This window comes from Schistocerca americana, chromosome 2 (genome assembly GCF_021461395.2).
Source record: "Schistocerca americana isolate TAMUIC-IGC-003095 chromosome 2, iqSchAmer2.1, whole genome shotgun sequence".
In the NCBI taxonomy this organism is placed as follows: domain Eukaryota; kingdom Metazoa; phylum Arthropoda; class Insecta; order Orthoptera; family Acrididae; genus Schistocerca; species Schistocerca americana.
Genome location: NC_060120.1, coordinates 713,720,001 through 713,746,986, shown reverse-complemented (window position 1 = coordinate 713,746,986; position 26,986 = coordinate 713,720,001). Strand labels below are relative to the sequence as shown.

The window sequence follows — 26,986 nt, the reverse complement described above, 5'->3', positions numbered from 1 at the left end:
AAATGAAAGAACAACCTATATAGGAAAATAACTTCCTTTACAAAAGTATAATTTTGTAAATAGATTAGTCTTTTTGTCAGCAGGCTTTTGTAGCAATCTGTCATAAATGGTAAAAATTTTGAATTTTTATGTCAGGTCATACCCTTCAATGTGAAAGATTTTATCATCAGGTTGGATGATCCATTTTTAAAATAAAGCAACGAACAGAGCACTGCTTCAATTGGTAGTTACTGAGTTTTTGTATAAAAAATGAGGCACCAAATTCTATTTAAAAGAGATTATCTTTATTTAAAACAGAGGGTAAAAATAAGCATTCAGACTAGGACATTGACACATATTGGATGGATCCACCTCCTCCTACCCCCCACCCCTTCGCACTGGCATTAAGACAGGTTATTACTTTTGTTTGTGCATCCATCTTCACACACAAAATCCTTTGGTAATTTCAGTTTCACTTTGTATATTTCTATTATTACTTTCTGCACGCCTTTTAGAATACCAAGATAGGCATTTTGCCACATGCAATTTTTTTTCCTGGATAAGCACCTGAAAAGAAAGATAAACACCGTATCAATGTGAATAAAAGTCTTCTCAAAATCAAAGTTCTTAAAATTATATGCTTGTTTGGACTGTAGCTTGGGCAACACTCTTATGCAGTGACCTATTTGGATAATTCTGAAGTAACCACCTGCTAGTGAATCTTTCCTACTTTCTAAATGCACACAAGGGCTATTCTGTCTTGAGTAAGAACACTGCCTGTAAAATGCAATTCTATGAGGTCAAGTTCTGACTTGCTACATAGTTTTAACCTGTAAAGCAGTTTAAATATGAATATTGTTTGACACTCTATCAATAGTATTTTCATTTTCAAAACTTAACAACCTGTCAAAGATTGGAAAGCAAAGGGCACATGATAGTGCACTTATTATCAAACATCTAAATCAGTATGCATGCAACAAGTTAATGTACAGCATATGTTCCAAAATTCCACACACAAAAATGGGATTTTTCTGGAGTTCATACCTCGGCATGAGCAACTTACAGTAATGGATTAATGGGTGTGAGCAAGTTACAGTGACGAGAGCTCTTGGGAGTGAGATGTGAGCTGCATGTTCAAAGGAGTGCGAATATGTTTGTGTGGGAAAGTTTTTAAAGGTGTTGAGGAAGCCAGAACTATGCAGCTGGTACTAAATTTTTCTGTCAGCCTTTTAAATGGGAGCATTTTTCGACTAGTAAATACTGCATTTAAAAATGTGCAGATAAAAATGGTCTCAACATCAGATCATAACTGCCCCACAATCTCTTCTTAGTCTCCTTAACTTGACAAAGATTTACCTCAAGTGGCCACCATTTCAATCAGCACAATGGTGGAATGGACCCAGCACTGGCCTTGTGGATCATCAATGACAATATCAATCCTTGGCATTCCCTTTGACCACAAATTTGCAGGCTAATGCACTTTCCATATGGTTTGTAACATTGGGGGAAGTGGGTCTGTTCTTATAAACTGCAGATTTACTGTTACCATTAACTGAAGTGAGTAAGGTTACATAGCTAGTATGTCTACATCTACATGATTACTATTTGGTGCACAATTAAGTGCCTTGGAGATGGTTCATGGAACCACCTTCAAGTATTTCCCTACCGTTCCAGTCTTGAACAGCATTCAGGAAAAATGAGCACTTAAATCTCTCTGCGGGAGCTCTTATTTCATGACAGTGAACATTTCTCCCTACATTGATAGGCACTAACAGAATATTTTCACGTTTGGAGGAGAGAGTTCATTGTTGATATTTCATGAGAAGATCCTGCTGGGAAAAAATAACACACTTCTGTTTTAATGATACACAAATTGGGGTGGCAATCATAGCTGTGGTACAATCTCCCCTCTTTCACAATAATATAAAACAAGCTGTCCTTTTGAGCTTTTTCGATGTCCTTCATCAATCCTAGCAGATGCGGATCCCATACCATACATCAACACTCCAAAAGAGGGTAGACAAGTGTAGTGCACCTGTCTCTTTAGTAGAACTGATGCATTCTTTAGTTGTTCTGCCAATAAAATGCAGTCTTTGGTTTGCTTTCCCCATACCATTACTACGTGAGCATTACAGTTTAAGTTATTTGTAACTGTAAGCTGTAAATATTAAGTTAAACTGATGGCCTTAAGATTTGTGTAACCGAAACTTATTGGACGAATTCACACTTTTCGTTATTTAGAGTCTACTGCCACTTTTTCACCGTATCTTCTCTAATCATTTTGCAATTGGTTTTGACTGTAAATGACAGCATCATCTACAAACAGTCTGAGTGCTACTCCAGTTGTCTCCTAACTCGTTCATATAGACCAGGAACATCATAGGGCCTGCAACATTTCCTTGGGGGTCACAAAATATTACTTCTGTTTTACTCAATGACTTTCTGTCAATTATTATGAACTACGACTTTTTGACAGATAATCATGAATCCAGTAACACAACTGAAATAATACTCCATATGCAAACAATCTGATTTGAAGTCACTTGTGAGTTATGGTGTCAAAAGCCTTCTGGAAGTCTAAAAATATGAAATCTATCTGAGATCCCCTGTCGATAGCATTCATTTTCTGAATCCGTGTGGTATCTGTCTACAAATAATTTTCTTCGAGGCAATTCACAATATTTTAACACTTAATATGTTGCAGAATCCTGCTGCAAATCAGAATTAATGATTTGGGTCTGTAATTCAGCAGATTACTTCTATTTTCTTTATTGAGTACTGGTGTGACCTGTGCAACTTTTCAGTCTTTTAGGTATGGACCTTTTTCTGAGCGAGCGGTTGTATTTGATGGTTAAGTATGGAGCTATTGTATCAGTGTACTCTAAAACAAACCAAACTGGTATATTATCTGTAGTGGAGGCCCTCATCTTTACCAAGTGATTTAAGTTGCTTCACTACCTTGAGGTTGCCCTTGATTCAGATTTTTGAAAACCATGTTTAGTAACTCTGCATGAGTAGCACAGCCATCGGCAACATTACCGTGTCTATTGCACAGTGAATATATTGATTGTCTTCCCACTGGTGTACTTTACATACAAGATTTCAAGAGATGAATTTTGTTTAGAAAACTATCATAAAGTACCTCGCATTGAAGTCCGCACTGGGTTTTGAGCTTCAGTAAGTCACCTATCTTGGAGATTTTTTCATTCTTTTAATATTGGTAAGCTTTTCTCGTTGTTTCCACAACAGCGTTCTGACCTGTTTCGTGTACCATGTGGGATTAGTACCATCTCTTATTTAATTATTTGGTATAAATCTCTCGATTGCTGTCAACCCTTCCATTGTCAGATTGGAGGCTGTCTCTTAGGAAGGCATCATGTGAATTTTTATCTGATTTTTTAAACAGATATATTTTGCATTTATTTTTGATAGATTTAGATGTTAAGCTATTCAATCCTGCTACAATGACCATGTGGTCATTAATCACTGTATCCATCATGATGCTTCCTCTTTGCTCAGGGTTATTTGTTGCAAAGAGGCCAAGTATGTTTTTGCAACCATTTATGCTAAAAGTTCGCTCCAGAACTAATCATTCAAAATAATTTGCAGAGAAAGCATTCAGCACAATGTTGGATGGCATTTCATGTGTACCACCAATTTTAAACATGTATTTTTGGTAATATATTGAGGGTAGATCAAAATAATCACCAACTACAACTGTATGAGTAGGGTGAGACTCAAGCATTCAAAAAACTTTTCAGCAACTGTATCAACTAAGTTGGGGATCAGTAAAAAGAAATAGTTATTAATGTATTCCTGTTGTCAAGTATAACTTCTACCCATACTAACTCACAGAAACTATCTACTTCAATTTCACTACAAGTTAGACTACTACTAACAACAACCACCACGCCACCAACTGTATTTCATCTATTGTTCCTGAACAACCTTCTTAACTTCGGCTTTAGCCAGCTTTCAGTACCTGTAACGATTTGTACTTCAGTGCTTTCTTTTGGCACCTGAAACTCAAATATGGGAGCATTTTGATATTTATTTTTTTGAGAACCTATACCTTTCTTGAAAAATGCAAATTTCTTCATTTGCAAACTATTTGGATAAACCCCATATTACAATTCAAACCTATAACATCACGGAATATTCAGATTAAACTGATGTATCTCAAATCCTTCATTTGTTCAAGACAGTTTAAGAACAGCTATATCACAGTATCTTCCCATGCTCTAGAGACGTTTATGACTAGAATACATTTATGTTCCATGCTGAATTTTAATTATCATCACCACAAGAAGAAAATGCAGTTTATCATATTTGTATTTTCTCATTAACTGTGTATGTAGCAGTATGATTCTGTGTGTATTTTTGAACTTAAAGTACCATATTTAAAATTTCAGTTCTTCCAAAAGCTTACACACACCAGGCTGTTCTTGGTGTTGCTTTACAAATCTAAAAAAAAATATTTTATGACACCTGTCTCATATTCTGTTGCTTTGGCCACCTGTGATCCCATTGTCTTCTGAATAGAAAAATGAAAACACTCAATGCATTGAAGGGTGAAGCAGAACTGGCAGATGAAAATATAGTAAGAATACAAGTAACTTACCAAATCTCTGAAATTATTAATAATGGCATAGCATATTTTGTTTCTAATAAAATAAGACCATTTTTTTCAGATTTGACTTGACTGATGAGTTTTTTAAGACAGGTTCCTCACAGTGGCATGAAAATGAAGAAATCATTAACGATCTACACATAGTTATTAAACAGAAAATAATAAATTCTAAGAAATTGTTTACAAAAAATGAGAAACAGAAACAGTACGTACTTCAGGGTGTATCTGTACTGCCATAAGTTTTCAGACCATAGAGAGACAGATTTTATCAAAAAATAAAAATTTTTAAAAGAGAATGTTATTTTCTCACCAAATTTGCCACCCAGATGTTACAGTAGCTTCATATAATTTATCATCAAAGTTAATACAGTAGAATGAATGATTAAGTAGAAACCAATAAAGTTATTCGTTAATCAGATACTTTTGTAGGATATTTATTGAGATAAAGATTTTTACATGTTCAGAATGAATTTTTCACTCTGCAGCAGACTGTGCACTGGAATGAAAATTCCTGGCAAATTAAAACTGTGAGCCAGACTGGGACTCAAACTCAGGACCTTTACCTTTTTCGGGCAAGTCCACTACTGACTGAGCTACAGACAAGGAAATCATAGAAACTTAACCTTTATAGTGTATTAATAATAAACTATCAACAACTTTTATCATTTTGAGTTCCACAGTTGATTGATGCTAAAACTAACAATCAATGAGAACCACCACAGCTGTACTGATTCATATTTATTGTGTCACAGCCAATTTTGTTCATTAGACCATGATTTAAGGTGTTTATCTATAACATTAGAGACATCTTCATTTCCACACTTTGCCTCTAATGTTACAAAAGGCAACTGGACCTGAGAAATACGTTAGTTTGGGAATTTTTGGATGCTTACGAAAGTATATTTTCATAAGTTACTGGTACGAGTGTTTTTGACATGTCATTTATTTCGTAGCAAATTACTGTTTGTGGTTCACAGTGCAGCCAAACAATAAATCAACCCTGAATTTCACTGTATATCAATACAAACAAACGTGCATTTTTGAGACTTTTCTTTGCATAATCTATGAGCAACTTGTAGCAAATCAGTTACTGCAGAAGATTTTCTAACTAACATATTGTGTTACATCTAGTTTTCCATTAAAAGAGGAGCTGCCCTATATTTTAGCTGCTTTTATTGTAAATTAACTCTGTTTTTGAGTTTGCTATCAACTATAATTAACATAAACATTTAGTACACTAGTAATTTTTCCTATATGTTTTTGTGTTGCCTTGATAGAAATCTCAGTTTGTGTACATGATTTAGTTCTTATATGGAATTAGCAACTTTTTAGCTCAACAGTTTAAAAGACAATCAGTGGACTTAATTTAAAGTTATTTTTTCAGTGCCTTGTAATACATTGCACCAGCCAAAATGCAGCCCACTGTATATGCTGTTCTCAAACATTGGATAAGTTGGTTGATGTTCGTAAGCAGCTGGAAATTGCCCCGATTTGACTACCGTCAAAAAATTGGCAGTGCCTGTGAATCACTGTGTTGGAAAAGCTTCCATGAGTCGTGTACGTGTAACACCTGCAGCAAAAGTACCTCAAGTACCATCCTCTCCTGTGGATCCTGTCTCCTCTGCAGAAAGCACACGATTTGTCATTACCCATCTACTTGATTGAGACTGGCATGTCAATGGTAAATCTGGACATCCAGTACAGGGTGGATGGCAACTCAGGGTGTTGTACCACTACCCTTAATCAACAAGTCTGATGTGCTACCTTTCACTGAAACTGAGCCAATGGGACTCACTTCACCTGTATTGGAGCAACCTGTTTTGCCAGGTGTCAGGAGGGGGCAAAAACAAAACGGTAGGTATCTGTTAATTGTCGGCAATTCAAATGTACAGCAAATGATCCCTTAGGGAAAAGGCAGTAACAGACAGGAAAGAACACCAGATGCACTCTGTATGAATGCTTGGGGTCCTCATTCAACATGTTGAAGAGGCTACTCCAGCAGCCATTGAGGGAACAGGGTGCAACCAACTGCAGATTGTGGTGCACGTTGGAACAAACTATGGCTGTCATCTGAGCTCTGAGCTCATTCTCGGGTCATACCAGTGACAGAGAGAAGGTTGAGAAGATCTGCCTTGTGCATGGAGTTTCAACAAAACTCACAATTTGCAGCATTGTCCCCAGAACTGATCTTGGCCCTTTGGTTCTGAGTTGAGTGGAAGGACTGAACCAGAGACGTCATAGGTTTTGTGACAAGTTAGGCTGTGACTTCCTGGACTTTCACCATACGGTTGAGAACTGTAGGGTCCCCCGAAATAGCTCAGGTGTGCACTATCCATCAGAGGCTGCTACACAGGTACCCGACTGTATGTGGGGTTTGCAAAAGCGTTTTTTAGATTAGGCAACTCTCCATCCAATCCAGATAACGATAGCTTTAGGAAATCCAGAAGTATCAGTGTAAGATCGGAAGAAATACCTCCAACAAGTGAGAGTATTAAAATCCTAGTGGTAAACTGCCAAAAGCATTAATGACAAAGTGCCAGAATTTGAAGCGCTTATGAAAAAACAGTGCAGCTTGCATAGTACTAGGTACACGAAGCTGGATAGAACCAGAAATTAACAGCAGTGAGATTTTTGCAGAAAAGTGAAGTTTATATTGAAAGGCTAGGCTAACGGGAAATGAAGGTGGAGTATTTGTCACAGTAGACAAGAAACTCAAAGCCACTGAGATAGAAAATGAAGCTGCATGTGAGACTGTTTAGGCAAGACTAGGTATCAGGGGTGGGCATAAAGAGGTAATTGTATCATTCTATTGCCCATTATACTCTTCTTGTGATGTAACAGAAAACTTTAGAGAAAACCTCAGTTCATAAGCATGCAAGTTCTTCAATCATACTGTAATCAGTGGTGGAGACTTTAGTCATCCAACAATTGGGAAAATTACAGTTTTGTTGGTAGTTGGCGTGATAAGACATCTTGTGAAACTTGACTAAATCCCTTCTCTGAATGGATAGTCAGGAACCCCACTCATGATGGAAATATATTGGATCTATTGGCAACAAAAAGACCTGACCTCTTTCAGGATGTCCACATTGAAAATGGTATCAGTGACAATGACACAGTTCTGGCAACAATGATTACCAAAGTACAAGGGACAACTGAATCAAGCAGAAAGATATACATATTCAGTAAACTAGATAAAAATCAGCAGTGTCATATATCAATGAGAAACTTGAAACTTTCAGCACGGGACAGGAACATGTAGAGGAACTATGGCTCAAGTTTAAAGAAATACTTGATCATACACTAGATAGACATGTACCCAGCAGAACAGTTCATAATCGGAGGCACCCTCCGTGGTATACAGTCACTGTAAAGAAACTTCTGTAGAAACAGATATTAGTGCATAATAGGTGTAAACAAAGCAGAGAGAGAGAGAGAGAGAGAGAGAGGAGACGCTGAATGAAACGCGTTTGGCCGCAATGTGTGATGCCTTCAATGGCTACTTTAGCAAAATATTGTGCAATAATCTTTTACAGAACCCAAAGAAATTCTGCTCATATGAAAAGGCTGTTAGTGGCACCAAAGTTAGTGTCCATTCCCAAGTGAAAGTGGAGAGGAACTGAAATTGATGGTACCAAAGCAAAAGCTGAAATGCTTTACTCCATTTTCAAATGTACCATTACAAAGGAAAACCTAGGACAATTGCCCCAATTTAATCCTCATACCACTGGGACAATGAATGAAATGAGTATTAGTATCAATGGTGTTGAGAAACAGCTGAAATTGTTAAAATTGAACAAAGCTCAAGGCCCTGATTGAATCCACGTCAGACTCTATGCTGTGTTAGCCCCTCTTTTAATTATAATCTATCTACCGTCTAATATATTTGGCATCGATTTGTTGCAGACTCTTTGAACATATTGTGGGCGCAAACACTATGAGGTATCTTGAATAGAATGACCTCCTCAATGCCAACCAGCACGGATTTAGAAAAAAAAAAAAAGATCATATGAAACCCAACTCGCACATTTCTCACATGACGTACTGAAAGCTTTGGATCAAAGCAACCAGGTAGATGCAGTACTTCTTGATTTTCAAGAAGCATTTGACCCAGTACCGCACCTACGCTTATTGTCAAAAGTATGCTTATATGGGGTACCAAGTGAAATTTGTGACTGGAGTAAGGATGCCTTCTTGGATGGAGAGTCATCATCAGACGTATAAGTAATTTTGGGTGTGCCTTTGCTGCTCATGTTGTATATTAATGGCCTTGTGAACAATACTAATAGTGTAATCAGGCTTTTTGCAGATGATGCAGTTATCTATAATGAAGTACTATATGAAAGAAGCTGCATAAATATTCAGTCAGATCTTGATAAGAGATTGGCAACTTGCTCTAAATATTCAGAAATGTAAAATTTTTCACTTCACAAAATAAAAAACAAAGTAACCTATGACTACAATATTAATGAGTCACTGTTGAAATCGACCAGCTCCTACAAGTACCTGGATGTAACACTTCGTAGGGATATGAAATGGAATGATCAGACAAGCTCAGTTGCGGGTAAGGCAGGTGGTAGACTTTGGCTTATTGGTAGAACACTAGGGAAGTGTAACCAATCTATAAAGAAGATTACTTACAAATCGCTCATATGACCGATTCTAGAATATTACTTAAGTGTGTGGGACCCATAGCAGATAGGACTAACACGAGATACTGGATGTATACAGAGAAGGGCAGCACAAATGGTCACAAGCTTGTTTAATCTGTGGGAGAGTGTCATAGAGATACTGAAGGAATTGACCTGGAAGACTCTTGAAGATAGACGTAAACTACCCGAGGAAGTAGATTAACAAAATTTGAAGAACCGGCTTTAAATGATTACCCTGGGACTATACTACAACCCCCCATGTATCGCTCACATTGTGATCATGAGGATAAGATTAGAATAATTACTGCAAGCACAGAGACATTCCAAAAATAACTGCTGCAATGGGACGTAGCCTCTGCCATGCACCTCACGGTGATTTGCAGAGTACAGATGTAAAGGGGATAGGCAAAATAATGTGAAAAGTGGTAGTAACGGGATGGTTGTGTTTGACAGTCAGCAACACAGGTAAGGCACTTGTCACGCTGGACTGTGAGTGTTCAGTGTGGACTAAGCATCAATGCAGGTTGTTCTTGAGTAGTGCACACTTCGTATTTGCATTCAGAGGCGGAGGCTGACATGCAATGAAAGACCTAACAGAGTTCCGAAGAGGGTAGATTGTGGGAGCTCGATTAGCTGGAGCATCAGTAACCAAGACAGCCAACTTATTGAATGTTTCAAGAGGAACTGTTTCAACAGTCATGACAGCCTACACAAAACATGGAAAGACCTCATTGTATAAACGTAATACTGGATGAAAATAAAAACTAAATGACAGAGATCATCAAATGCTAAACGAATAGTGTCAAAACAACACAAATCTACTGTGGCTGAAGTGACTTTGAGACCCCAATCCTATCAATACTGTCTGCCGAAAACTCCATAAAGTGAATATTCATGGACGGGCTGCTATACCGAAACCATTAGTGCCAACAAGCAACAAAAAGAAGCGTAAAACATGGTTTCAGGAGCATAAGCCCTGGATGGCTGATCAGTGGAAACATGTCATATGGCTCAGTTCCTCCTTGGCTGCTGATCTCAGGGTGGGGCCAAGCACAGCAAAAGTTAGGTGTGGCCATTGGTTTATGTGAGCCCTGAAATCCTTTGTCACCTTCAAACCTGTCAAAAATAGGGGACCAAACTCATGTCAGAAGTTACTGGAACAGAATAGCGTTGGAAGAGAGATGTACAAGCGGAACAAGACAGGAGCGAACGCATTGTGCACTACCTGTGTATCATGGGAGGTTTGTCTGCCAGGTGCAACAGGTCATATGCAGATCGCTGTTTATACTAGCTCCAATGACATGTGCCATTGGGTGTCTGAGAGAATACTTTATGGATACCAGCCAATGTGGTGAAGACAGCTAACCTCATTTGTTGGAAGTTCAGAATGCCCGTTGATTTACATTCTGGGAACTAATCAGTGTTGTTTGCTATTAAAAGAAGTGGAGGGTCTACACCAGGGGTTTTGGTTCTACAATGAACTAGGACTTGGTCCCTCAAATAGTGCTTCACAGTGATTGTACAGAAGAGTTGCTCTGGATAGGTCAGGTGTGCCTATACACTGGAAACACCTGATATGGTGGGCAACTTTCTTTGAATGCAGATGGAGATATCAAAATGCCTGTCACATGAGAAACCAATTATTAAAAATTATCATGTGTGTATTCTGGTAACATTATAACACTACTTACTAAGTCATTTATTATTCCCCTACCCCACCTATCCTGCTGATAACAGTGACTGTAACTTATTACTGTGCTCTGACATTGGTTGAAACCTTATGTAAAATGCAGAGAAATTTTCAACAAAACATGGAACATATATCAAAAAATAGATTGGTGCCGCAGAAAGTGAAGGTTTATAGCAACAAAAAGAAACAATAAGTCTAGCGATGTCCAAAATGAATCCAAGTGGGGCATTCATATGGAAAAGAGTAACCTGCAATGGTGGGCTTTTATTAGTAATCGGATGTTTATACTGGCTGTCACATCCAGATACATTGCATACAGAGTTGAAGACAGGCAAATTTTGGTAGCACAGAAACACTTAAATCATATGGTAAAACTTGGGGATTATATTAATTCTCCTTATATCAGATAGGAAAAGTCATACTGAATGGTTTATAAGTAAACTGATTTGAGCATCTACTATGACAATTCACGTGCAAGAAAAATATTTTAAATCTCCTGGCTATAAACAAATCTCAAATTTTGAAAGTGTCACCAAACTGGCAGGTACCAGAGATAATGATGTTATAGGTTGTAAGTGATACTGAAACATGCCATTACCTAAACAGGTATGTGTTTGTACAGAGTGCAATTTATTACAGATAGCAGAGTCCAACTCTGGTTTAATGATAACATTCACTGAAGGCTGTGAAGACTGAGGCTATTATATCCTTGTTGTGAAAGAAAATGCAAGGCAACTGACAGAGAAAATTTTATCATAGAAAGTTCTGATCCAAAGAAGAAAGAAAGGTTAACGTGTAATGTCCTATTGACAAAAACGTCATTTGAGGTGGCACACAAGTTCAGTTAGCACACAAACAAGGAGGAAATTAGCAGAATGCTTTTTCAAGAGAAGGAGCATTTGCAAGAGATTTTGGGAACTAACAAAAATATAGATCTCATTGGCTGGATGGGAGTTTGAATTGTGCACTTCTCGAATGCTAACGCAGTATCCAAACCTAAGTGCCCACCTCAATTGTTAAACTGTTAACTTAATTTTTGCCATTTAAGAGGCAGTCTGGTGTTGAAGCTGAAGACAATATACCACTCCCCCCCCCCCCCCCCCCCCCCTTAGATACCTGTGCATGCCAAAGACTGACTGTGCATGTGTACACGTAAAAACACACACACACACACACACACACACACACACACACACACACACACACAAGGAGGTACTGAAATAAGTACTCCCAGAATTGAGAAAAAATTAAGACTGCTCAAAAATAATAATAACTGTTAGTTTTAAATTGAATATGTTGAAAAACTATGCCCTTTTGTAGCTGAATTAGGCCTTTTTGTGGCTCAAGTTTATTGAGAACCCCTCAGGTGGCAAACAGTGTCCTGTAACTGGAAAAGAATGCAGGTGACTCCTGTTTATAAAGTAGGGTAAATGTACAGGTGAGCTGAATTTCAGACGTATATCACCAATTTCCATTGCTATGGAGTTCTGGAGAATATTTCAAGATTAAATATTATGACATTCACGGAGGAAAATAACTATCTCTCAAGGAATCTACATAAGTTCAATTTAACAAACACGGAACAAATTTAAAAACGTGCTACTAGGATTGTAACAGGTAAGTATCATTCAGGTGTAAATGTAACAGACACACTCAGAGGACCTCATTGGGAATCTCTGAAAGAAAGGTGATACTGTTCTAAGAAAATCCAGTTGGGTAAATTTAGAGAACTGGTATTCCAGGAAGACTGTACAACAATTCTGCTTCGACCATTGTATATAGTACATAGAGAGCATGAGATAAAGGCAGATTAGAACATATAACTCTGAGTTTTCACTCCACTCCACAACTGAACACTATAGAACAGACAACCAATAATAATAGTATGAAGTATTCTCTACCATGTACCATACAGTGTCTTTAGATTATATATGTCAATGTGATAGTGCAATTCATACACCAGTTCTAAATTCTGTGCGGCATACAAGTTGCCTTTGAGGTACGAGCACTGGACAGAGCTTCTGTATCTCATTGTGGGAAAATATTTCTGCAAGGTGTGGTAACTACCAGCTTAATATTGTTTGGCACTGCGTTTGAAAATTATACAGTGATTTATTAACCAAGGCAGTACCCTCTGCTAACCCAAACTCATGTATTAAAATTAAATAATTGACACTATGTCTGCTTCAATGCTCTGGCTGCTGAGATCTTATAGTGATGAGCCGAAACGTTATGACCATTACCCACCACAAAACCGAGTGCCGATTAGTGGTGTTGTGGGCACCTGATGTGGTAAGGAAAATGTATAAGAGGGACAGAAGCAAATGGGAAATCATTCTAATGACAATACAGATCACAAATGGGGAAATCGACAGCAATAAGCAACTTCGACAAAGGGCAAACTGTCACAGCCTGGTGCCTGAGTATAAGCACCTTGGAAATGGCAAAGCTGATCGGCTGTTTGTGTAATACTGTCATGAGCATTCATGAAAAGTGGCTGAAGAATGATGATACCATGAATAGGTGACAAGATGTTGGATGCCCATGCCTCATCACACAATGTGGAGGTTGGAGGCTTGCTCACTCTGAAAAGCAAGATAGGCAGCAATCTGTGGCAGATTTGATGACTGAGTACAATGCTGCTACAGAAACAAAATTTTCAAAGCACACCATTTAGTACACATTATCAAGCAAGCTACTCTACATTGCATGAGTCTCAAGTGTCCCCTGTTCACTTCTTCAACTGCAATTGCACTGGGCAAGGGATCATTGAGACTGGACCATGAACCAATGGAAACTTGTCACCTACTTGGATGAATCACATTTCTTGTTAAACTAGGTTAATGGTCATGTATGGATATACCACAATCCAGGCGAACAGCTGAAAGACCATGATTTGGCACCAGGGTTTACTCCACTATAAGGATTGGCTTCACTACACATAGAGAGATCCATGAATGACGGACACAGGCTAATATGGGCAGTGTTATGTTATGAGAGACATTTACCTAGGCTTTCAAGGAACCTGTGGAAGTAACTGAGGGCACTATGACAGCTGTGGACTATGTGAACATGACTGTAGGACACTGGCATTCCTCCATGCTTGATGTCCTACCTGAAAGTGATGGCAACTTCCAAGAGGATAACTGTCCAGGTCACAAGACCTGAATCACACTACAGTGGTTTGAGGAGCAAGGTAGTGAACTCATGACCAAATTTGCTTGATGTAAACCCGAAAGAACATGTTTGGGATGCTACTGGTTTCCACCTTTGTGCCTACAAACCACAAGCCCGTAATTTAGGGGAACTGAGTGACCTGTGCATAGTCATCTGGTACCATATACCTTAGAAAGCTATCAAGGAATTGTTGAATCTATACTATGCAGAATTGCTGTAGTATTATCTTCCAAAAGTGGACCAACACACTGTTAATCAAGTGGTCATAATGTCTGTAGTGCTTCGAGAATTTCGGAGTAAATTCTAGAACCACTCGGCCTTCCACCGTTTCAAACACCCGATATTTTAGAGGTGAGTGGGATAAACGAATATGCCCTACTGTGCATTGCCTATTTGTATGTGCAGGTCAAAAAACAGTTATGAGAAAAAGATGGACCTGGCAGCCGAACGGCGGCAGACAAGTACCCGCTGTACGGTCCACAGAGTCTCTGTGTACGGGTCGAGAAGGACAAGGAAACTTTATGTAGTATTCTGTGATCTTTAGTGTCTGTGTTGATTGTAAGAAGACTAATGAACAATTGAATATAGATTTCTATGTTCAATCATGAACTGGACCTGCTTGAGACTAGAGACTTTTGAATTACTTCACATATTGGCTATGAAAGAAGTACGACACATGTATGCTATTTGTATATGTGTAAATGAGTATAATGTTTAAGGAATAAGTTAGCTTGAAGTTATTGTCTGTGAAAGTTGCAAATATAAAGTGATTGAGCTGAAAAGTATTCTACGAGTACCCAAATTATTTCAAGAATAGAGAAGTAGTTTAATGTATTCCTTTAACCAGCTATAGTCTTCGGAGAAGAAGCTTTTGGGAGATCGGCGTAGCTGATTACCCAGAGAAGAGGATTGGCTACACACAATTCCCTCTGACAACCATGCCTCCATCCTTGCTACCCTCCCTGTTTTCCTTTCCCTGTTGCTTCATAACCTGGGTTGTGAGTAACTGACTCCACTTTCCCTTCTTCCCTTTCTTTCCCCTCTCTCCTCCCTGATGAAGGAACAAAGTTCCGAAAGCTAAGAACGTAAATTTTCTGTTCTGTTTTGTGCATCTATCAGCTGTATTGAGCTGAGGTAAGTACTGGCCAGCCCCTCTATCTCTTTGTTAGTATTTGTTTCACATCTTTATACGAGGTTTTCCATTAATCATTAAAATAAGAATTCAGCAGTTGCGTGAAGGTATGGGAAATTTGAAGACTGAATTTGATATTTTAACCACTAAAGTGGAAAATTTTAAGATAGATTTGAAAGGTGAATTAAATAGCTCTTTAAGTAGTCACGTCAATCAGTTGTTCACTGACTTTAGTCAGACACAGAGTAACCAATTTCAGGATTTGGCAAAGAGACTAGAATTTTATATTGAAGATAAATGTAATAGTGTAGAGACTGAATTGAGCAAAAAACTAGGATCATTTCAAAGTGTATGTAATGTTACATTTGATGCTGTAAAACAAAGGCTACACATTTTAAAGGTAAATGTTCAAAAGCAGGACAAACTAATTCCTACAGTCCAATCGCAAACTGCAGGCATTAACACGCAAGTTGACAATGTGGAAAGAAATTTTAAAGAGAAACTAGCTACTTCAGACATAATAAATATCCGTAATCTGGAGGAACAGGTAGAAGAGATGATAGACAGAAAAGTTGCCGCAAGAGTAACCTCCGACAACGTATCTCCAATCTTATCTTTCGAACTTGGTAATACTCAAATGGCTCTAAGTACTATGGGTCTTAACATCTGAGGTCATCAGTCCACTTAGTAATACCAAGAAGGATGTAGATGAACTGCAGAAGGAATTCAAACTTATGCAGGACAAAGTAGATAATAGAGTGACTTCTCCAAACGTAGTATTAACTAGTGAAGAGATGACAGGTTTACAATGGTGAGCAAATTCTGGGCTATCGAGACAGTTTCCGAAGTTTAAGCCAGACCGGGAAGTACATCCTACTCATTTTCTGAAACGGTTTAACCAGGCCTTGCCAAAAAAACTGGGAAGATTCAAAGAATATTGAATTTGTGGTAGGGTACCTTTTAGGGGGAGCTTCAGAGTGGGGCACAGTCAACATCGAGAACTTTTCATCTTGGACAGATTTCCAGAAAAAGTTTAAGGAGAAGTATTGGTCAGCTAGTGCCCAAGAAAAATTAATATCTAACTTGTGGGATCCTAAGTATTATAACAGTACATGGGGTTCGATGAGAAAGTATTTTGGCTGGCATTTAACATGAGCGAAGTACTTAGATAAGCCCTTGAAGGAAGAAGGGTTAGTTTGAATTCTAATAAGATGTTTACCCATTTACACCAGGAAAGATATACTGTGTAGTGGGTGGAAAACAGTAGAAGAACTGTTGTCTTTTTTAGACACATCTGATGCCTTAAACAAAGACCACAACAAAAATGTACATCAAAGTGAAAATCAGAATTACACAAGAGGCCAACATGAGGCCAACTTAGCTAGAGTACACCAATGTAACCGAAATAAGGGCAACGAAAATTACCTAAAGAAGCATCCAACTTCGAATATAGGCCCCGGAATGTCACAAGAATTTGTTCCAAGCAATAATTGAGTACAAAGTGGTAACGTAATACCTCAATTCGGTAACCAACCAGTGATTACCAGTAATGAGGAAAACATAGTGCAATGTGGATCCAGGGCCAGGGCCCAGGTCGTAGAAATACATTAGGAGGCCTAGTTTATAAGAATGTTAATTTCACATATAAAATGCCCACGAAAGAATGGTTGTTACTGGAAGCACCAAGCTCAACTACCATTAATCCACAACCAATAACACTAGGAAACGTGGAAGATTTTAAAGTTAACATATTAACAGATTCCGGGAGTGAGGTGTCACTGATGTCTAGAGCATTCTTTAGCACATAACGAAGTAAACACCACTCACTGGTATTACCAGTAATGGGAGTATACATTGTCGGTATTACTGGAACGAAGAGCAAAGTCGTAAAACACGAGAGCCAGATGAACTGCAATATTGGGAATATCCCATTTCGTCAGACACTGTTAGTAGTAGAAAATATCAATAGGGATGTGTTGTTTGGCCTAGATTGGCTATCAGAATTTAATGTCATATTGAATTTTGAGGAGAATCTTCTTTATTTTGGTAAAGGCGACTACAAATATTGTGTACAGTCTGTGGCGGACAGCTACGTTGGTAAACAAACAACTGAGAATCAAAGTCTACAATTAACAGGGACAGCATAATTGTCGCCAGAGACTGAAAAGGTAAGTCATGTGTCACATCGAGTGGACATACAGAGCAAAGTAAATGAATCACCAATATTAACCGGTGAACAAAAACTAGATTTATATAAGATTCTAATGGAATATGATGAAGTATTTTCCGATCATTCTGGCACTATTAGTGGTTATATATGTAAATTTAAGATCAAAGATAGTGCTCCATTTTTCTGTAAGCCATATCCAATACTGGTAGGTCTAAAAGAGGCTGTTTAGGAAGAAATTGACAAGATGATCGACAATAACATAATAGAACATAGCTCTAGCGTCATGAATAATCCCTTGGTAGTAGTAAAAAAGCTACAGGAGGTGTGTGATTAGTGCTAGAAGCGTGTACTTTGAATAAATATAGAGACAAAGCGAGACAGACCAATTAATATTGATGAATTATTGTCTAAATTTGAGAAAGCAAGATATTTTAGCACAATGGACCTGACTGTTGGATATTGGCAAATTAGGTTACACCCTGAATCACAGAAATATACAGCGTTTCTATTTGATGGGAAATCATATCATTTTAATGTGTTACCATTCAGACTAAATATCTCTGTATCCATGTTTATACGTGCGCTGGACTAAGTGTTAGGAAGGGAGTTGTTAAAGGATTTAATAATATATGTGGATGACATACTTGTAATCTCATCTACCTGGGATGAGCATTGCCTGACTTTGTGTAAAACCTTGAAAAGGTTTAAAGAAAAAGGTATTACAGTAAAACTATCCAAATCGCACTTTGTGAAGTAAGAGCTTAAGTTTTTATGGCATATTGTAGGGGTGCAAGGGATTAGACCGCATCCAGAATGCATAGAAGGTGTCCACCACCTAAAAACATAAGACAATTGAGGGAATTCATTGGCATGGCTGGATACTATAGAAGATATATACAAAGTCGAGAGCTGAATGATCCAAGACTCTTATGTTTATTAAGGAAGGGAATACCATGGGTTTGGGACCAAGAGACCAATGAGTCATGTGAAAATGTGAAAAAAGCACTGGTAGAATCACCCATACTACAACCATCCAGGTATGGAAAGTAAAAATCACTAATCTATAGCTTTTGCTAGCCAAAGTCTTAACAAACATGAATTAAACTATACAGCCACAGAGAGAGAACTGTTAGCAGTATATATGGAGTATCCAAAAATTCCAAACATTAGTATGGGGATCAGAGATCCATGTATATATGGATCATCAACAAACGCTATCTTTTTTAATGAGTAGTCGCTTATTACATAGTACATTAATGCAGTGGATGTTGTTCCTACATGAATGTGACATTAAATTACAGTATGTAAAAGGTTCTGAAAATATTGTACCCGACATTTTGTCTAGATTACCTGTAGATATGAAAGAGTTAAAACGTACAGACGGACACATCATAATTTTTGCAATTAATTTTATGATGGTAGAATATCTACACAACAGGGTACAAGAAATGGCTCAAAGAATAACGGACAACATCCATCCTGATCCCTACTTAACAGAAATATATGCTATGTCTATTAGAAAGTCTTTACCTCCAATCAAGCAGACAAATGGAAGGTTATAGGGAATAATTTATTTTGGAGAGACAGTATAACATCTCGACGGTGGCGTTTATGCATCCCGAAGTTGATGGAGGAAGAAACTGTGTGGTATGTCCATACAGGGTATGGACACTTTGGAATTAAAAAGTGTATAGCCCACATGAACAAGTTCTATTATTTCAAAAAGCTAGGACATAAGGTAGCATCTTTAATTAGAACTTGTGAAAACTGTCAGATAGTAAAAGAGAGTAACACTCATGTTACATAAAAAATGTATCTAATCATTCCTAAGGCATTACAAGATCTTACAGCAGCGGATTTCTTCAGACCAATTCCGAAAGGGAAGGAAGGAGTATCGTACATTTTTGTCCTCATAGTGTTGGTCTAAGTATGTTGAGTTGTATCCTATTAAGAAAGCAAATACACCAATAGTGATCCACTATTTGCAACAATACTTTCTCGAGGTGAGCAAACCAAAACGATTAATCTCCGATAATGGGCCACAATTTGTTAGTAACGACTATAAAGAATTTTTAATGTGGGAAGATATTTGTCAAGTATTAATCTCCAACTATAATCTGTCTACCAACCCAAGTGAAAGGGTTATGAAAGAAATTGGGAAATTATGGCATACATAATGCCATGAAAAACATATGTCATGGGCAACAAAAGTTAAGGCCTTTGAGCTTATTCTAAATGAATTAACACATTTATCAACTAGATTAACCCCTTCGGAAGTTAATAGGAAAACATTTTGTGGGATAACCTCTTATTAAATGTTTTACTTGGTCAGAACAACCTACTGTTGATTACCAACTTAATCAAACAATAGTTTCTAAGAACTTGGTTAAAAGAGCACAACAACGAATGAGTAAATATCATGAGAAGGCTGTCGAACCTCGGTATAACATTAATGACCTAGATCTAGTAAAACAGCATCTTCAGTGCTCTGCCCTGAAGAAAGAAACACATAATTTTTTTCGAAAGTATGAGTGACCGTATCGATTGCAAACAGTGGTACATCCCAAAGCCTTAGGTTTAGTAGACCCTATAACAGGATCAGAAAAAGGAAAATACAATGTAAAAGACAAAAAATTGTATGCCTCCCAGGGATGTTAACGTTCTGTGGTAATGGGTGGAGTGACGACCGTAGGATCCCTAGTTGTTTTTAGTGTTTCTTCTGTGCAATTTTTTCCGGCACAGAATTCCCTTCAAATCTTAAACTATACTGTAATTCATTCTTGAATTCTTAAACAATCCTATAATTTTAGTACGTAGAAAACCGGATATGATGGAAGCAAAAAACATAAGATAATCACACATGAACAGTGATCTCTAGACATGAAATGAAAAGAATAAAATATTATTTGAGTGAAAGGTATAATATGATAGTACTATTTAAATCAAGTGATGTCGAGACCACATAAAATGAATCTAGAGGATTTTATGTGTGTATAAAAGTATAGTAAAACTGAATGACTAAACAACTATGTTATCGTAGTGTATAATTTTCTATTTTTATAGAACATTTTATACCTTCCATGAGATGTGAAGTGGATGGGAGGGTTTGTATTAGTTTTGGAAGGGGTGGGTAGTGTAAGTACAAGCATGACTAACACTAGTTGCTAAGATTTTTCTTTGGGGACTTCACAGGTGAAGGTGAGAATGTCCGTTCTGCAGGAGACGTTTAACATCATAACTCCTCCGGCATCTCACTCAAGTACCGGAGAAGCAGGGGACCTCGGGAAGGGGGATGGGAATGGTTTCCTGTCTTTGGGGCTATCTTATTTCTCTTCTTCGATCTTAGCAATCATTTCTACTTTTTCATTTCTTACTGAAGTCCTCCTTATTTTCTATGGTTTCCAATAACTTTCAACTTATTTCATATAAGTAAGCTGAAGAATCAGGCTACACAAACACATTTCCAAGTACACATACACCATAAAACTAAGGCACAAACAATGAAAGTACAGATTAAAAGGATGTGAGAACTGTCAAGTGTTGTAGGGGGAAAGAATGTGCACATAGAGAACTATGCAGTTATGGTTGATTATTGTGATGGTTTTACATCGCCTAGTTACTTGGAAAAACTAACATGTAGATATTTATTCATATGTATATATAGGAAACACATTGACTAGTTACTTGGAAAAACTATCTTGTAGCTATTTATTAATACATATATATAGGAAACACATTGCCTAGTTACTTGGAAAAACTATCTTGTAGCTATTTATTAATACATATATATAGGAAATATATGTATAAGAACAATGACGATTCTGTATCGCATAGGTATATAAGGATATAAAAACTATGATAATTTTACATCTAGTATACCTAAGTAGGAAGTGTGAATAAGGAAAGAGAACATAAGCCAGAAAGGTCAGTCTAACAAATATTCTGATGACTTGTAGGGTAGTGGGACTCTCATAACTTAAGCAAGCATATTATATATTGAATAATGTAATCGGGCATAAAGTAGATACTGGAAACGTAGAAGTGGATGAATAATGGAGGACTCTACGATATAAAAGAGAAGTATGAAAAAGCAAGCATGAACTGTGAAGTAGATTTTAATTTTACCAGGTAATATCTAATTATAGTGTACACAAAGGTGAATACTAGGGCAATGAAACATAAGGCCTACTCAAGAAGGTTGGGGGGGGGGGGGGGGGGGGTTGCACCCAGCATGTACTGGATGAAAAGGGCAGATAGGCAGACCTAAGAACGGCTGACCTATACTGTGCGGACAGCGACACCAAGAAGGAGATTGACATGTACCATAGGAAAATAGGAATTAAAAATGGGGTGTACCTACCAAAACGGAAGGAGAAAGGGTACTCATAGGATCAACCAGTATGTGAGGTATAGGTACTGTTTCTAGAGGGGAAAGGGCAGTATCGTGACAAAAGTCACAAAATTTTGCAGTAATTATTCTGGTACGTTTGAACTCTATACTTCACTAGCATTATTATGTTTTATGAGTGTCTATAGAAACACTTTTATTTTGCCCAGAGTTCCTCCAGACTACAAAAAGTTTATAAGTAATAAGACCACTGCGTAATAAAGAAGCAGTATAAAGAATCTGAATAAAGAATAAAGTACTCAAACCTCATGAATACCTGGAGTTTGCGGTTGGAAATTGAGACAGAGTCCTAACGAATCCTAAATATTAGGAAAATTTACCAGGTCACCATTGAATATTTGAGTTTGATGTCAAAATAGAGGGAGAATAGAATAAATGAAAGATTAGCTAGAGTGTATTCTAAATGAGTACAAAGGTCTATGTTGCTATGTATACTGTCGCAACAGTGTGTGATATAAATTTACGTAATGATTTTATAAAATATCATGTGTTCAATTTAAGGGGGGGGGGGGGGGGATATGTAGTGCTTCGTGCTTCGAGAATTTCAGAGTAAATTCTAAAACCACTCGGCCTTCCACTGTTTCAAACAAGATGAACGGTGGCAGACAAGTACCTGCTGTACGGACCACAGAGTTTCCGTGTATGGGTCGAGAAGAACAAGGAAAGTTTATGTAGTATTCTGTGCTCTTTAGTGTTTGTGTTGATTGTAAAAAGACTAGTGAACAATTGAATATAGATTTCTATGTTCATTCATGTATTGGACTTGCTTGAGACTAGAGACTTTTGAATTACTTCATGCCTTGGCTATGAATGAAGCAAGACACATGTACGCTATTTGAATATGTGTAAATGAGTCTAATGTTTAAGGGATAAGTTAGCTTGCAGAAGTTATTCTCTGTGAAAGTTGAAAATATAAAGTGAGTGAACTGAAAAGTATTCTATAAGTACCCAAATTATTTCAAGAATAGAAAAGTAGTTTAACAAATCCCTTTAACCAGCTATTGTCTTCGGAGAAGAAGCTTTTGGGAGATCGACATAACTGATTACCCAGAGAAGAGGACTGGCTACATACAATGTGAAAGTTAACTGATTTGAGAGACGTGTGAGCCTTGCAACTCAATACGATGCTGTCTCTTGTCGTCTAAAAAACGTTAGATGTTTTGGGTCATCATGATATGTCTTACGATCCTTTGTGTCGTAAGTCTTCCAGCCAGTCTCACAATAATACAGCTGCGTGCAAAATCAAACTGTTCTGTCCATCTTATGGAGACAAAGTTAGTTGTTCATTAGGGCATATTAGTCTTTCATTCTGATTCATTATTAGGTAACTTGATAATAAATATTCTTTTCCTTGCAATATTTACTTACCTGTACAAACATCTGAACAACAAATCCACAGTTTCTATATTTTTCTCCTTGACCATTTGGCAAAGAAGATCTGTGAACAATCTGATATCAATACTCTTTGGCTCTCTCTCCGTGGCTACCCATTCACGTATCAATGTTCTCAGCTCATTTACATTTAAAGTAACATCAAAAATATCCCATTTGGTTTCATGTGAAATCTGCTGTTTTTCTTCATCTGATTCTGCTTCTTTCTCTAAGGATGTTTTCTGTGCCATCTCTGACTTCGGTAATACCTAGAAAGATAATTTCTTAGTAAGATTCTGACAGAGTTTGACACTTGTATAAACAGTGCCAGTAACACTGGTATCTTTCCTGCATGAACAACATAAGGTAAACATGTAAAATTTTATGTTTCAGTGTATTCATATTAAAGCAGACACCTTAAAAACTCATTATATTTAAATCCCAAGTTCTACGGCTTCACTTTATTTTCTCAAAACTCAGAAAGCTTTTATGGCTATTGGGGTGCTGACTCAATGACCCAACCTGGAGGACCAGCATTTGACATCTGGTTTTACTCTCCTAGGAGTCTTGGCTTCACTATGCATAATGAGATACCTGAATATCAGATGACATTAAAAAGCTGATTTGGAAAAATGAAAAATTTATACAAAAGTGGTTATCAACCAAATCATCTCAAGATACATAAAATTAACAAACAATAAATCAGGAGTTAAGGAACAGGATTAAATCAGAGAAGAACTAGATGTGGGAACAGAAAGGCACTGAAAGTGAAAGTTTAATAAGAGATCACACACTACAGAAGTGTGGTGGACAATTACAGACATTATACAGATGATCTAACTGACTGAAGAAACTATTTGCAATATGACCATTACAACAGAGGAACTGAATATAGCATTAGCTAAAAAGTACACTCCTGGAAATTGAAATAAGAACACCGTGAATTCATTGTCCCAGGAAGGGGAAACTTTATTGACACATTCCTGGGGTCAGATACATCACATGATCACACTGACAGAACCACAGGCACATAGACACAGGCAACAGAGCATGCACAATGTCGGCACTAGTACAGTGTATATCCACCTTTCGCAGCAATGCAGGCTGCTATTCTCCCATGGAGACGATCGTAGAGATGCTGGATGTAGTCCTGTGGAACGGCTTGCCATGCCATTTCCACCTGGCGCCTCAGTTGGACCAGCGTTCGTGCTGGATGTGCAGACCGCGTGAGACGACGCTACATCCAGTCCCAAACATGCTCAATGGGGGACAGATCTGGAGATCTTGCTGGCCAGGGTAGTTGACTTACACCTTCTAGAGCACGTTGGGTGGCACGGGATACACGCGGACGTGCATTGTCCTGTTGGAACAGCAAGTTCCCTTGCCGGTCTAGGAATGGTAGAACGATGGGTTCGATGACGTTTTGGATGTACCGTGCACTATTCAGTGTCCCCTCGACGATCACCAGTGGTGTACGGCCAGTGTAGGAGACCGCTCCCCACACCGTGATGCCGGGTGTTGGCCCTGTGTGCCTCGGTCGTATGCAGTCCTGATTGTGGCGCTCACCTGCACGGCGCCAAACACGCATACGACCATCATTGGCACCAAGGCAGAAGCGACTCTCATCGCTGAAGACGACACGTCTCCATTCGTCCCTCCATTCACGCCTGTCGCGACACCACTGGAGGCGGGCTGCACGATGTTGGGGCGTGAGCGGAAGACGGCCTAACGGTGTGCGGGACCGTAGCCCAGCTTCATGGAGACGGTTGCGAATGGTCCTCGCCGATACCCCAGTGTCCCTAATTTGCTGGAAAGTGGCGGTGCGGTCCCCTACGGCACTGCGTAGGATCCTACGGTCTTGGCGTGCATCCGTGCGTCGCTGCGGTCCGGTCCCAGGTCGACGGGCACGTGCACCTTCCGCCGACCACTGGCGACAACATCGATGTACTGTGGAGACCTCACGCCCCACGTGTTGAGCAATTCGGCGGTACGTCCACCCGGCCTCCCGCATGCCCACTATACACCCTCGCTCAAAGTCCGTCAACTGCACATACGGTTCACGTCCACGCTGTCACGGCATGCTACCAGTGTTAAAGACTGCGATGGAGCTCCGTATGCCACGGCAAACTGGCTGACACTGACGGCGGCGGTGCACAAACGCTGCGCAGCTAGCGCCATTCGACGGCCAACACCGCGGTTCCTGGTGTGTCCGCTGTGCCGTGCGTGTGATCATTGCTTGTACAGCCCTCTCGCAGTGTCCGGAGCAAGTATGGTGGGTCTGACACACCGGTGTCAATGTGTTCTTTTTTCCATTTCCAGGAGTGTATAATGGTCAATCATCTGAAGAAAACAATAATACATCTTACAAACAACTGCTGTCAATAGATTGTAATTCCATCAGAACAGAGAATATCATAAATGACTTCCATTTTCAAGAAAGTGAATAGAAGAGAAACTAACTGCTATAAACCATTAGCGTGAACTGCACGATGAGGCTCTTATTTGGCAAAATCATATATAAGACAATATGACAGAATGTTGGCCACCACATAGGGGAAGGCCAGCATAGGCTTAGACAGAATAGATCTTGTACAGATAATCTATTTTACAATGTCTGTTGAAGAAATTTATAGCAGTAGGGAAGGGTTGCACATTGCCTTTTGTAGATTTAGCAAAAGCTGATGACACCGTTTCGAAAACTGCGGCAAGCCATAAACGATATGGATATGGATGGCCATCTTTTACAGATTATTACTGAAATGTACATAGATGATGGTGTATGGATTAAGACAGAGTCAAAGTTATCTAGACGCATTAATGCCACAAAAGGGCTGAGACAAAGTTGCAGTATGTCACCCATCTTGTTGAGTTTATACGTAGAAGTGGCTCTCTGAAGATAGAAGAACAGCTGTGGAGAAATGAAAATAATTATTAATGATGTACAAGTGCTTTTATAAGTTTTGTTGATGGTCAAGCCATTGCAAAACAAGACGACTTTTGAGTTCATGATTCAACAATATTTATATCATGAATATGACAAATGAGTCTAGCAAAAACAAAAAATCTGAAATGAATAGTGACCCCTTGATGAGAGTATTAAAATTCTATTAGTTAACTGCTGATGCATAAGCAACTAAGAGCCAGAGTTTGAAGTGCTCCTGAAAAGCAGGGAAGCTCACATATAATACTAGGTACTGAAGGCTGGTTGGCCCCTGAAATTGATAGCAGAGAAATTTTGGGGGGAAATTTAATTGTGTATCACAATGGAAATAGTGTATTTGTCGCAGTAGACAAGAAACTCAAATTGAAAGAGCCAGGAAGTGAAGTTGCAATTGAGACTGTGTTGGTAAGACTCAGTGTCAGAGATGGGCATAAAATGGTAACTGGATCCTTCTATCACCCGCCAGGCTCATCTCCTGATGTAATCGAAAACTTTGGATAAAACCTCAGTTCACTTGTATGTAAGTTCCCCAATCTTACTGGCATCTGTGGAAGAGACTTTAATCATCCAACAATTAATTGGTAAAATTAGTTTTGTTGGTGGTGGGCATGATACGGGACATCCTGTGAAACATCGTTAAATGCCTTCTCTGAAACCTACGTAGAACAGGTAGATAGAAAGCCCATTTACAATGGAAATATATTGGATCTAAAGGCAAAAAATAGATGTGACATCTTTGAAGATGTCCACATCGAAGCTGGTATCAATGACCATGACGCAGTTGTGGCAACAATGATTACCAAAATACTAAAACATGCAGAAAAATATATGTTCAG

The 26,986-nt window shown here is 38.5% G+C and overlaps 1 protein-coding gene across 1 annotated transcript in view; it reads right to left on the bottom strand.

Moving 5' to 3' along the window:
- Positions 1 to 262: 262 nt before the first annotated feature.
- Positions 263 to 26,986, bottom strand: part of LOC124593752 (DNA repair protein REV1) — a 138,452-nt gene continuing 111,728 nt past the window's right edge. The window contains exons 11-12 of the mRNA XM_047132087.1: positions 23,207 to 23,478; positions 263 to 546 (exon numbers count right to left, since the gene is read on the bottom strand). Of these exons, the coding sequence (XP_046988043.1) occupies positions 384 to 546; positions 23,207 to 23,478 (435 nt within the window). The 3' untranslated portion in view covers positions 263 to 383. The remainder of the gene's footprint in view (positions 547 to 23,206; positions 23,479 to 26,986) is intronic.